The sequence below is a fragment of the Portunus trituberculatus genome, chromosome 40, assembly GCF_017591435.1.
Source record: "Portunus trituberculatus isolate SZX2019 chromosome 40, ASM1759143v1, whole genome shotgun sequence".
Lineage (NCBI taxonomy): Eukaryota > Metazoa > Arthropoda > Malacostraca > Decapoda > Portunidae > Portunus > Portunus trituberculatus.
The window spans coordinates 11405104-11418370 of record NC_059294.1 but is presented as its reverse complement, the minus strand read 5'-3'; the positions used below and the strand labels follow the sequence as shown (position 1 = coordinate 11418370).

Sequence of the window (13267 nt, the reverse complement as noted above, 5' to 3'; positions counted from 1 at the left end):
TTCTTCTATCACCATCTATTAATTCGGACAGACTGCAACACACACACACACACACACACACACACACACATGAAGGCTTACTGCGCACATTCATGACGTGACTGTAGCGTCAGGCAGCTTCTTAGAACAGAACTTGAGCTCCAAGTTTATATACTTTTTTTCCTCATAATTGTTTACCAACTTGACACCATGCTTCTTCACTGAACGTATAAAGACTAATTTTCAAGTTACTATACAGAAAAACATACACAAACTTAATCTGCGATTAACAATGAATCGGAAAATATAAAAATCTCCCTTTTCTTATAAACTGAAGGACAACACACGGCACACAAGTAAACACGACCTGCATAAGAATAAGATACTTAGATAGTTCGATCAGCAACAGGTGTTGTATGTTAAATAAGCTTCTGCATTCTTTTGGCAACACGAATTCGTGTTAACGTTGGAAGACATGGTGAAACCAGCAGAATAAGTGGAGGCACTGGTATGTTGCCAGTCTTCGAAATGGTTTGCGTATATTGTTAGTACACTACATACTGGTACATGCTTACCTACTAAAATGAAATGGGGAATCTGTTCACAAACATTTGTCCTCTTTTCTCTTTCTGGTGAAATTAAACGGAAACGATTTTTTCTACGTATATTGCAAATCTAAGAAAATATTCCGTCATAAGGAACAGGACTCAGCCGACTATAATATTATAGTGCTACGAAGCTCCGCCCTCCACATAGCAAGGCAGTCGGCGGTCGCTCGCTCGCTCAGTGTATGCTGCACCAGCCAGTCGACTAGTTGTCTCGCGCCACAACGCAGTGAAAATAACAAAGTGAGGGTTTGCGTCAGTGATATTTTTTTTACTTAACCATAACCTTCTGTGAACTCAATTACTTGCCAAAGTAAGTTGTTGAATTTAACCGAGTGACTGTTGCCAAGAAAACACCTACGGAATGCTTATGGCAGTGAGGTGCAATAATCCTCAAAGATGTTGGTACACTGAACTGTTGTTTTTTTTTATATCCTTGAATGATTTTTGCAACCCAAAAGATTAAAAACGAGACGTATTGGAACCTTGAAAATCACTATTATGTATACCCTGCGAGTCTCCACAATAAGATAAGCTACATAAGCTGGATAGCGTTAGCATGAAACTGTATCTACCTACGACAGCTGTGGATTTATGCATAGGTGCGGTGTGTCGCAGACAAAAAAGGGAAGTGTGAGGGTTATCAAGAGGCTTTTTCTGTGAATTACCACATTTCATTACCTACCATCAGCGATTGCACCAAGTTATTAATCTTGCCAGCTATTGTGGTGTTTGTTATGAAGCTCTAGAAACCCGGTCATTAATAATTAGGTCATAATAGACAGTATAATCAACATGATTTAGTAATACGATGCATATGAAAACGAATAATTTTACGGAATTAAATAAAGAAATTGGGATGCAACTGTGTAAATATTGCCAAGCGATATTCGCGTTACAGGGTTGCGCCATGATGAGTCATTCCAGTTCTTTTCAAGGCCAGTGAATATGAACTTCGAGTAATTTTACGGCTCATGTGGCAGTTGTCGGATATAACAAGCCTTTCTCTCTCTCTCTCTCTCTCTCTCTCTCTCTCTCTCTCTCTCTCTCTCTCTCTCAGAATTACACTAATATTGCGAGTTGCTAAGACCACCACCTATGTAATTTTTAAGTCTGAAAGACGCACAGGGCCACCTCAAACATTGAAGCGTTACCAGGGACAGTTTTGCTATGGGCAATGTGAGCGACCACCCATGGCGCAATCTATAAATAAATAAATAAGTAAATAATCCATTTTTCTACACTAACACTGCAAATTTCCAGGCTAAGTTAGAGGAGTGGTCGCTATGGTGGCCCTTCTATTTGTAATAAAATAACATATAATATAGTTATTCTTGTGTTTGTGGCTTTGTGAGCTGGGGAGCTTCGCCGATGGGTAGGGGTTTGGGTTTGGTGGTGGGGTGTCCGAGGGAGGGTTCGCCCAGGGCGTAAAGTAACCTGGACCGCCTCTGAGCGTTACCGTGTACGTGTACATACATGTTCGTTGCCAAAGTTTACATAATTTTTATTTGCCCAAGATGTATGATCCATGTAGAGTTTTCGTAGTGCGTCCAGATGTATGGTCATTTTTACGATGATAATGAAACCTATTTACTGCTAGGTGAAAGTGACATGTTCGGAGCTAACACCTATACACGTGCTGCTCTTGCCAATTTACGTGTAGCTAGGTACAGGCTAGAAAATTCCAAGATCAAAACTATTTCAATCTTACAGCAGTCCTTTGTGTCAATACTTGCCAAGATACAGCACTTGTGCAAAGTGACTGCTTGGCGAAAGATCGATAATTAACCCAAAGCCAAAGATAATCGATAACATTGCATATATTTATTGTAAAAGAATTTAACAACGAAACAGGTTTGTTACGACATATATTTATTGTAAAAGAATTTAACAACGAAACAGGATGTTACGAGTTAAATTTATATATATATATATATATATATATATATATATATATATATATATATATATATATATATATATATATATATATATATATATATATATTGTATAACGCGTAAATTGCTGTATCATCAATTTCTCATGCATTATTTATTACACCTAGTAAGAACTTACCTACTTTATAGCTACTCTTCCTTCCTCTGTGCTTAACTCGTGCCGCAAATCTCTCGCATTCTAGATATAATATTCACCAGGCAAGGATACCAATAGGATTGGACTCGTGCTCCGCCATGAAGTTCAGAGCCTTGAGACATACAATAATAATGGCAGTGCGCCTTTATCGGCAACCATGGTCAGAACAATGCTTAGGCAGTCACAGTTTACCAGAATCCTCAAGATACAATGCATCTTGCCTGAAACTCAAGATACGTAGAAAATATAAAAATAATAATAATAATAATAATAATAATAATAATAATAATAAATTGATCAAAAATAAATAAAAAAGAGGTTAGCGATTATCTATGTCATACAGGTATATAAATGAAGTAGGTAACTATTTTACATTATATAGCAACTGGAGAAATGCGTAACAAACCTGTACAATATGGGACATTATGTACTGGGAGTAAATTAAGATTCAGTAATATAAATTAGAATATTTTAGCTACACATCTAAATACCATGCCTAACAAGTGGCATCATTCAAAACTACAATATTGTATATTATCATTTTGTCATAACTACAATATGGCATTGTGTCATTTCATTTGTAATAAGTATATTACCATGATGTGTATTTTGAACATTTTTTCACAGATGTGGGAGCCAACCAAGTGTTGCTGCTGCTGTGATGTGAGAATTGGAAGCATTGTAATAGGTGTTTTCCATTTGGTGAGTAACCATTTTTTCTTTTTTGTATTGTAGAGTTCTGGTTTGTCATTATAATATTAACTGAACCTGTTTTACTCTTGAATGTGCTAAGTTTTATTTTGCATCATATTTCAAGTAACCCGCCCATCCTTAGGAAGAGAGGATGACGTACTCGTTTGCAACCAGTTTTATGAAATGAAGTTAGAGCAGTGCATCACGATGAGTTGTGACACTCCAGTTCGATCATAATTGTATTTTTATTATACTTATTCTGAAAAGAAGAGCTCAATTATAATACTATTGCATTGGAAATTTACTTTTCTTTTTAATAGATTGGGAAATGGGTTTTTTTCAGTTTTTGTTAGTTTTTATTTATAAACTTTTTTTATTTAACTAATAACTAAGAATAGTAACAGAAAATAATTGTAATATTAACTTTTATAATAATTTCAGGCTCCAAAATCCCTTCAGTTTACTTCAGTTATGTTTAGGAAAGAATTGTTTATATTGTGTCCTATTGCATATTTTGATTATTCCACTTGGGAAATTAAAATCTTTTCCTTTTATGTTTACAGGTTGGAGGATGCCTTGGTATTTTGGGCGGAATACAAATTTTGACAGGTGATAAATCTGACCTAGTTATAACTTGTCAGGAATCCGAAGAAACATCAGACTGTGGGGATGAATCATGGAAAATTGGTAAGATTGTTTCTATGGGAATTTTATAAAGTAATCAATGGAAAATTTTATATTCATCAGGGTTTTTACCTACTTAAGACTTTTGAATATCGTTCTTATATTTGTTAACATTTGATGTTGTTATTGTTTGTCTGAGCTTACAATTTGTTGATTAGTACATGTTTTCCTATTCCTAGAATTAAGCACTTTTTTTAACTTGGTGTTTGGATACAAATTGGTACCTATATACGTACCTAACCACCAGTCATACATGTGTACAGTTTGGTGACAGCATTTTCAACAAGAACTTTGGTCAGTTCTAGTCACAGAAATTCCTTTGTCAGTGGTTCCCAACCTTTTTCAGCTTGTTACCCAATTTAGCATGCCACATTAAGCATGTTACCCCTTTCACAAAATGTTGTCAACATTTATATATATGGCTAAACTAAAACACTAGAGATAATTTCTTTTATTTATTGTATTAGTACATTTTGCATCTCTAATGACTTACCAAAGATGTCAAGAGCATCAGTGAGATGGTTGGAGTTGCATATTTGAAGCTAGTTGAGGAATTCTTGGCTTCGTGGTTCTGTCACCCCTCCATTACCCCCGAAAAATTGTTAAATTACCCCCAGGGGGTAATTTACCCCCAGGTTGGGAACCAATGCTTTATGTAGTACTAAAAAAAAAAATTTTTTTTTTTTATTGCATTGTTTCACAAAGCAGAAATGAGTTTAAAATGTAACTTGTATATGAAGACAGTGCCCAACGAACTTGTGTACCTTTGAATCAAATGTGATAAATCTAAAGCCAGTGCTCTTGCTGGCAAACAGTGACTTCATAGACCTTGCCTGACATCATGCTCCCAAGAGAAGAGCACTATGAAGGTATTTGCCTATTAATCTACTTATTGTTGTCACCCATATATACATATAAGATATTTTCAGATACTCAGCTTGAGGATGTAACAATATTTAATTTTACAGGTACAGAGAATTTTACAGGTACAGAGAAAACATCAGCTATTTTATCCTTAGTGGAAGCTTGCTTTTCCATCATATTTAGCTGTTTTCTTCTTTATGGCATTCTCAAGGTAAGTACAGCTGTAACATTTGTTGTGATTCTCATATACTACTCAGATTAGTGAAAATTTCATAAAATCTTTTCTGGTCCAGATTGAGTGGCAAGTAAGGGTATTACAGAAGAGTGCTGATGCTCAGGATGTTAAGCTTTTATGATCATTTCTTTTGATCATGGTCTTTTTCAGAAATTTGTCTTTTTTTAAGTTCCATATATATAAACAGTTACCAACCATAGTGATATATATATCATTGTCCCACAGCACCATATTTTCTGAAACTTTTAGCCATTTCCCATTTCTATCCAACATGATAGCATCAGTGTTTAGCATACTAGTTATTTGCACCATTTAATGTAGATATATCTCACTATACTCAATTGTGAAAACAATTCTCATTTTTACAGTATATTTTGATTTATCATTTTTGACAACTAACACTGAATCTGTACAATTACATATATATATATATATATATATATATATATATATATATATATATATATATATATATATATATATATATATATATATATATATATTTTTTTTCAGAAAAAAACTGCATTCTTCATACCTCTGATGGTTATATATGTAATACAGATTGGCATCATGATCCTGACTTCTGTGGTTATAATTATTTTACTGCTGTTTTTAGGAGCTACATTTGGAATTGTTTTCTTTATTGCAACCTTCCTGGGTTTGCTTATATTCTTCGTGACGTATTGTCTGCTGGTCATCCGTGCTTATTATTACCAGGTAAGTGCATTACATGTGTGTACTATTGGAAACTAATCCTTGTTATTGAATTTCAGCACTTCAGCTTCTGTGTTAAATTTTCAACAGGTTATGCATCTTAACATTGTGTGCAATCCGATATGGTATGTATTAACATATTTTTTTGGATTACTAATGTTTTTTTCTTTCCATATAAAATTTAAAAAGGATACAATATTATATCAATCATGAGACATAGTCTTATCCTATTTCGGTACTTGGCTGCAATCTTGACTCATTTATGTGATTTCTCTCTGAATATAATGTTTTGAAAATTTTTGTATCAAATAGCCACAGAATTTTTATAAAAAGAATGTTTATTCAAGGAAATACTAATGGCAGTCACATGCACATATGAAGACAAATTTAGTTTTTATCTAGGTTTTTTAAGTACTTTCCTCATTGCCTTGTATATATTGTTTTTATTAATTCTAATACTGAAATTATTTGTAATAATTTAAAAGCAACATGATAAGGTGCTCCGTATGTTACACCATACCAACCACAGACTTGTTCTTAGTGGAAGTGCTCTGTTCAGTTGACTTATGCTTTTTAAGATACCCAATATAACAAAAATTTTCTTATACCATTGTCTACAAGTTATTTATACTATAGATTCCAACAATATGAAAATTGAATACTCGCTTCTGTTTGGTCTTGGTTTTAGTTGTTGCTGGCCATTAGTCCCTTGTATGTAATTACACCTGTTCCACAAGTAGGTTACATTCTATAGCTGTCATAATAAAGTTGCAGTCATGCGAGTTCTGTAATTTAGATAAAAATTCAATCATAAATATGAACCAAAACTGGCAAAACAAACTTGCCATTCATATGACCATTGAAATGTTATTGAAAATTTAATTGGAATAACAAACTGAACCTTGTAGAACTAACTCACCAGTTTTGCAAGTTACTGCTCACCCATCTGCTGGTCATCTCTTCCTCACTCTTCTCACTTCTTCTCCCTTCTTTAATCGTACCTAAAACCTCCCTCCCTGTTACCTTCCCTCTCCAGTTGTCTGTCAAGGCCTGTCCACACTCAGACTATTTTGCCGTGGAATAACCAGAGTGTTGTCAGAAATTGGTGGTGAGTGTCCTAACTGGGCGTATAGGCAGATTTCCCCGTGCTTCTCAATCACCTGTGAGCAACTGGAGGGCAAGTACATATGCTGCATTTATGGATGTCCCCACCACCAACATAGTTCAAGAGATCCTCATATGGACCACTGTGGCATCTGTAGGGTTGCCACCTTTTACAAAATAAAATAAGGGACACCTCTACCAGGGACGTTCCGTGCGCTTGGCGTGTGCATGCGTTCCGGCGGCCCGGGAAAAAAACAGTTGTTTTTAAAGGCCCAAACTCCTGAAAAATGCATAGAATACTTATACAACAAGTAATAAAACCAACAAAACTATTTCACATACCACATTAGCCTCTGGAGTCACTTAGTAATCAGTAAAGGAGTAGTCAAGAGAACAATTAAAGTCCGTTCATCCAAAGAATCCAGGCCGAAACTGCTAGTTCGGTTGGCAGCCCTGCCCATCCCCGCCGCCACTAAACCTTCCCGACACTTAAATTTTCTTCAAGTACATTTATTTTTCTTCAAACTATAAACTTGTATATCTATTGAGTTAAGTGAAGAAAAATAGATGTACTTGAAGAAAATTTAAGTGTCGGGAAGGTTTAGTGGCGGGCTGCCAACCGAACTAGCTGTTTCGGCCTGGATTCTTTGGATGAAAGGACTATAGTCATGTTTAAAGTTCTTTATTACCAATGAACATTGTTATATAAGACTGGATACACAGTCAAGTTAAGTCAACAGTATTCCCTCTTTTACTTATTCTTCTTCCAAGTGTACTTCTTATTGCTCCTTGCAGCACTGAGTAACTCTTTGTCTTTCAAAACACTGCTGTGAAATTCTGAACAGGACTGCTCAAAGTTGAGAGTGATCAGGAGCTCACTCCTTACGAGTTCCACAGAGCACCTGTTCCTGCTTTCACTCCACTTGTTGGCCATCCTGGAGAAGATCCTTTCATCATATCCAGCGGATGCTGGGATGCTCAGAGAGGTGCAGTGGGCACTCGGGAAAATACGGAACAAACCACGTCCCGTATTGAGTCAATACGGGACGTAACATTTTATTCTCAGATATGGGACGATTCCGTATTTTACGGGACAGGTGGCAACCCTAGGCATCTGCCTCCACAAAATTGAAGAAAAAGAAGAAAAAAGAGGAGTCATTGGTGCAATGAATGCCTTTGGAGGCAGAGTGAAAGAGGAAGTAACACAGCTGATGCACATCTCCCTTTGCTGTTTATATGAGACTGGATGAGAGCAGGGTAAGTCACCACCAAAATGCCTTTAGTTGGGGGTGTCCCTCGCACTCTGCCCCGCCCATTTTTACCATATATGGAAGCTTTGGTGAAGCACTCCCGCTATTTCCTGGTGAAAAAGTCTTGAGTATGGATGGGCCTTCAGAGATAGAGACAAAGGAGTGATACCTCGCTCTCTCCCCTGCACTCATTTTATCATTTTCATTTCATCCTTTCTCACTCTTGTATATGTACTAATTCCATTTTCATTCTCAATCAGTCTCATTCTATTTAGCAATTCTTAGAATTGTTCAGAAGATTCAGAGAGAGAGAGAGAGAGAGAGAGAGTCTATTTTGAAATATACATACTACTTTTGGTTTCTGAATTTCCAGCTCAAGAGAGAAAAAGGACATGTCCACACAGCCCTCAATGACCATCACTTAGAAGCACCTCCATACCCTGCTAGTGAATGTCCACCTTATTCAGGCAATGCACCTCCATACCCTGCTAGTGAATGTCCACCTTATCCAGGCAATGAAGTTCCACCTTATCCTACTTGTGATGTTCCTCTGTATCCCAACAAGGAATAGTTTCCCAAATAAGTTAGTTTGTAGGTATTACATATATTGAAAAAGTGCATTTTGTGGATTTTACTATACTTGTGTGTTTGTATTCTGCTTTATTATCTCATATCTGAGAATATATTCTGAAATTAAAAACTTGAAAGTAAATCAAGAAAGAACTTGTCATTTTCTCTCTTTAATTTTGTATACCTCTATGTATATCCTCAATGTTTTGTTCCTTTGCAGAAATTGTACCTCTGATGTAATTTGTTATGTATTTGATATTTACAGTAGATACTGATGAGTTCATTGTGTAATTTGCCATGTCTAACCCAGCAGTGAGTGAAGGGATTAATATTCACCATATTCAGTGCCTCAAGGAGTCATGGACTAGCTCTATGGCAGATGTGCCTTGCGAGTTATTAATTTAAAATGGCTACTTAATTTGCTGTCATGTCTGCAGTAACAGGATAAAATTATTGCAGTATATTATCACATATACAACAATTTTGGAATCAAAGTAGTACAATGAACAGTGAGTCCTCTTAGATACAAGTCTGATATTTCAAATTCATAGGAGTTAAAAAGAAAATAAACTAAACTCCACTTGAACTTTATGGCCTGATTCAAAAGATTCATATACTCCTTGCCTCTTGCATCCTGTCATGATGCTCCAAGATAATTTTCTTAATGTTTCAAAACAAGACCTTACAACAGCATGGTACAAACTTCTCTTCTGGGAGAAGACAGTCTGCTAAAACACTTGTGGATTTACTAGTTTTGTATCCCTATACTATGTCACCACCATGACAAGTAATAATATGAATTGCTTTAAATATTTTTCTCAAGTTCTACTATTTTCTTAAAATGCTTACACACACACACCGCGTAGTGTAGTGGTTAGTACGCTTGACTCAAAATCGAGAGGGCCGGGTTCGAGTCCCGAGAAGCGGCGAGGCAAATGGGTAAGCTTCTTAATGTGTGGCCCCTGTTCACCTAGCAGTAAAATAGGTACGGGATGCAACTCGAGGGGTTGTGGCCTCGCTTTCCCAGTGTGTGTTGTGGTATCAGTCCTACCCGAAGATCGGTCTATGAGCTCTGAGCTCACTCTGTAATGGGGGAGACTGGCTGGGTGACCAGCAGGCGACCGAGGTGAATTACGCACACACACACACAATGTGCATGCACATATGCCTCTGACACAGACTCTTTCAAGATATGAAAAAATAAAAGTGAGAAGGAAAAATGGATATAAATAATAGATAAAAATCTGTTATTCTATAGGGAAAACAGAAAAATTCATGATACAGATGATAAAGGGCATTAAAAAGCCATGACAGAACTTAATATATATAACTGAGTACTCAGACATTTTTTATGCCCATACCTGATAAACTCAGAAGAAAAAGGATCCTCTAATAATTATGATGAAACTTGCTTTGAGTGTGTCTGTGTCTGTGTTTATAAACATTTGAGGAATGCCCATTATTATTATTTTCAATAAAAATTTTATAGTGGAGTTTAACAAAAATTAACTGCATACCCTTTACACTTTATATACATAGAGCACAGGATTTTAATTTCAACATAGAACAGTTATGCATTTCAAGGAATGCATAATGCCTCACCTACCATTAAGAGTCAATAGGAACTCTTACTGTTGCACCTGCTGATGCTCTAAATTATATGTACATGCATCCAAAAAAGGAAATTGTGTTCATATTGTACGACAGTACCGAACATTATTATAAGAAATCAGAATTTGGCATTTTACAGATTCTCACTGGTGGGTTAGGTATTAAGTATAGTGTGAAGTTCCTGTTTCTGCTTTCAGCTTTAAGAGCAAAAAATCTATACTATTTTGAAACAGGAGCTCTTGTATAAGATAAGATTTGCATTAGTACTTTGTATTTGATACTACATATACATATGTTACAATTTCTGGAAATCAGTCAAATGAAGTTGGACCACTGAATCGTTATAGCTTCATATAATCTCTCAGGAATTTTCAGAACTGTCTATTTGATTGATATGACTAGATTAGTTTTGTGCTTGAAAACCAAGTTTACTACTATTAATTTGAAGCTTGTGACTGCAAAAACCAAGCTATGAAGGTTTCACTGTTGTCACCCAAAGAACAAGAACAGGATAAATGATTCAAGTCAGAAATCTGATGTGAGGTAACAGCAAAATTCCATAAAACTGATTGTACATCAAGCAGCAAGTGTCAAGTACAGATCAAACTTCTCTTCTTACAAACTCTGCCTCTCTTTCTAAAACGTCCATTTACCAAGATGCACCATCCTATATATGGATTCTTACGCAATATCTTTTGATTTCATAATCTTGTATATATTGAGTATATTTCATACCTCACACAGGTAGTAGTAATAATGGAATCATTTTTTTGTTGTTGTTTTGTTGTTTAAGAATTGTATGTTGAAACTGAAAGCCTGATCAAATACTAAAATATAATATAAACACAAAATTTTTAATGTCATTTATTCTACTTTAAAGGCAGGAGAAAATTACAATGAAAATATTAGATTCTTTGTAAGTTTTACAATATCAGTCAAGTAATTGTGGAAAAAAGGGCACATGCCAACTAGGTAGCAAGGCAGGCAGTGCCTAACCTGAATAAAAGAGATCTGCAGTCATATTCCCCTTCTGTGGCACAATATGCACCTAATCCAATAAAATTCTGAAGGTTTCTCTGATTATTATACATAGCATAAAACATTTTATTTCTATGTATATGTATTAAGCAGGCATAATTCAGAACTACCTTTCAATCTCAGTGTGTATGCAACCCATGTGCTGCATATGTCTTTTCAATGACATTTTCCTTTTGCACTTTAAAGGCAGAATTAAATCTGTCTTTGACTCATTCACTTGGCCATAGAGTGATGTTGCATACTTTTTTTTTTTTTTTTTCTTATACTCAACTTTCTCCTTCCACCAATAGCTGGTGAATATATTAGATTTTAAAAGTGGTAGATTCTGATATCAAAGAAGTCTTTATAGCATTCAACATTCTTCAAGAGAGAACCATTGGAGATGTAACAGAGTACATTTTTTAAATTAGATAAATATAATCGTGATGAGAGCCTTATAGCTCACTGTAAGATGGGGACATTGGTAATAACATCCCATTTAAATAGTGTTCAAGCTTAAGTAAAAGAAAAGGCATCAGCAGTTTTATTTACCCACAGCCATGCTCATAAATTAAATGTTGTTCTTTCTCAGTCAGCAAAATCCATATCTCAAAGAACATGCTTTTTCAGTTTCAGGGCCAATGAGCCACTGGCCTCTTTCTTGAATCAGTACAAAATTGACGCAATTTCTTGGGAGTGAGAAAAGTGCATTACAAAGAGCGTTTGTTAGCTCTTGACCTCTACTCTGTACGTGGATGCTTTACTCGTGCTGACATAATAAAGTACTAGATGATCTTCCACTCTGAGTGTTCTATCCCTCCCGAAGATTTATTCATCACAACACCACATGCACATACTCGTGGACACCGTTTTAAATCAGCTCACCAGTACAGTTCAGTGGATCTTAGATCTCGATTTTTCTCATTCCGGTGTGTCCGTTTATGGAATTCTTTGCCTGACCATGTTGTTGCTCTGAACTTGCTACCATCCTTCAAATCAGCCCTTCACAGTCATTTAGGCGACATTCTGTACAACTTTGTGGAGTAATATGCATACACATGTGCTGCTGTTTGCTGCATAATAATATATCCTGCATTTCTGAACAGTTTCAATGGGTACACATTCCAGTCCACTCACAGTTTGTTACAATCATCCAGTAATCTACATCTAAAGTTGACTGGCGTACCCATTTTCTTAGCTACCTTTTTCCTACTCTTCGTTGTATTTTTCTGGTCTGGGAGCTAAGGGTGGTTAACCAGGTGAGTAACAACAATGAGATTCAAAATTAAAAAATCAATCCAAGTTAGTTTAGTGGCCTTAGCAAACTGTTCAACAGTATGAACAATAATTTTGTGTTCTGGGATTCAGATACTTTAGTGAGAAGCAATGGGTTTTACAAGTGGCTAACAAAATACTCAAGATAATATTTTGTAATGGTTTATAAAGAAATTTTCATTAAAACTTTTTAGCGTCTTACAAACCAAAATGATACACATCCCATAATGCATTGAGAGAACAATAAAATTACTTGATCTGCACATGTATGTGAAGTTTGAAGTCAAAACTACTACTATTATATGCTACTACTGTTACTACTACTATTAATACTACTACAGTACATAAACTAAGATAAACAAATTAGGTTGCTATATGAAAAATTTTGGGCCAAGACGGCCCTTCTTCACTTTACACGGGTCCACGCTGCCAAATAAGTACTGAGTAGACTAGGCTACCCACCCTCTGGAAACGAGACAAGTATAGGTGTTTAGTCATTGTCTTTCATGTTTACTGGGTTTCTTGGGAAGAGTCAGGAATTGTGGTATAGGTGTTGAAATCTACGGACATTT

At 35.8% G+C, this 13267-nt stretch overlaps 1 protein-coding gene across 1 annotated transcript; it reads left to right on the top strand.

Annotated features, from left to right (window-relative positions):
• Positions 1 to 570: 570 nt before the first annotated feature.
• LOC123516344 (lysosomal-associated transmembrane protein 4B-like) lies at positions 571 to 12220 on the top strand. Its single transcript, XM_045275618.1, has 6 exons — positions 571 to 827; positions 3306 to 3380; positions 3935 to 4058; positions 5024 to 5130; positions 5668 to 5871; positions 8596 to 12220. Exons 2-6 carry the CDS (start codon positions 3306 to 3308, stop codon positions 8791 to 8793), a joined length of 708 nt encoding a protein of 235 aa, XP_045131553.1. The 5' UTR covers positions 571 to 827; the 3' UTR covers positions 8794 to 12220.
• Positions 12221 to 13267: the final 1047 nt, after the last annotated feature.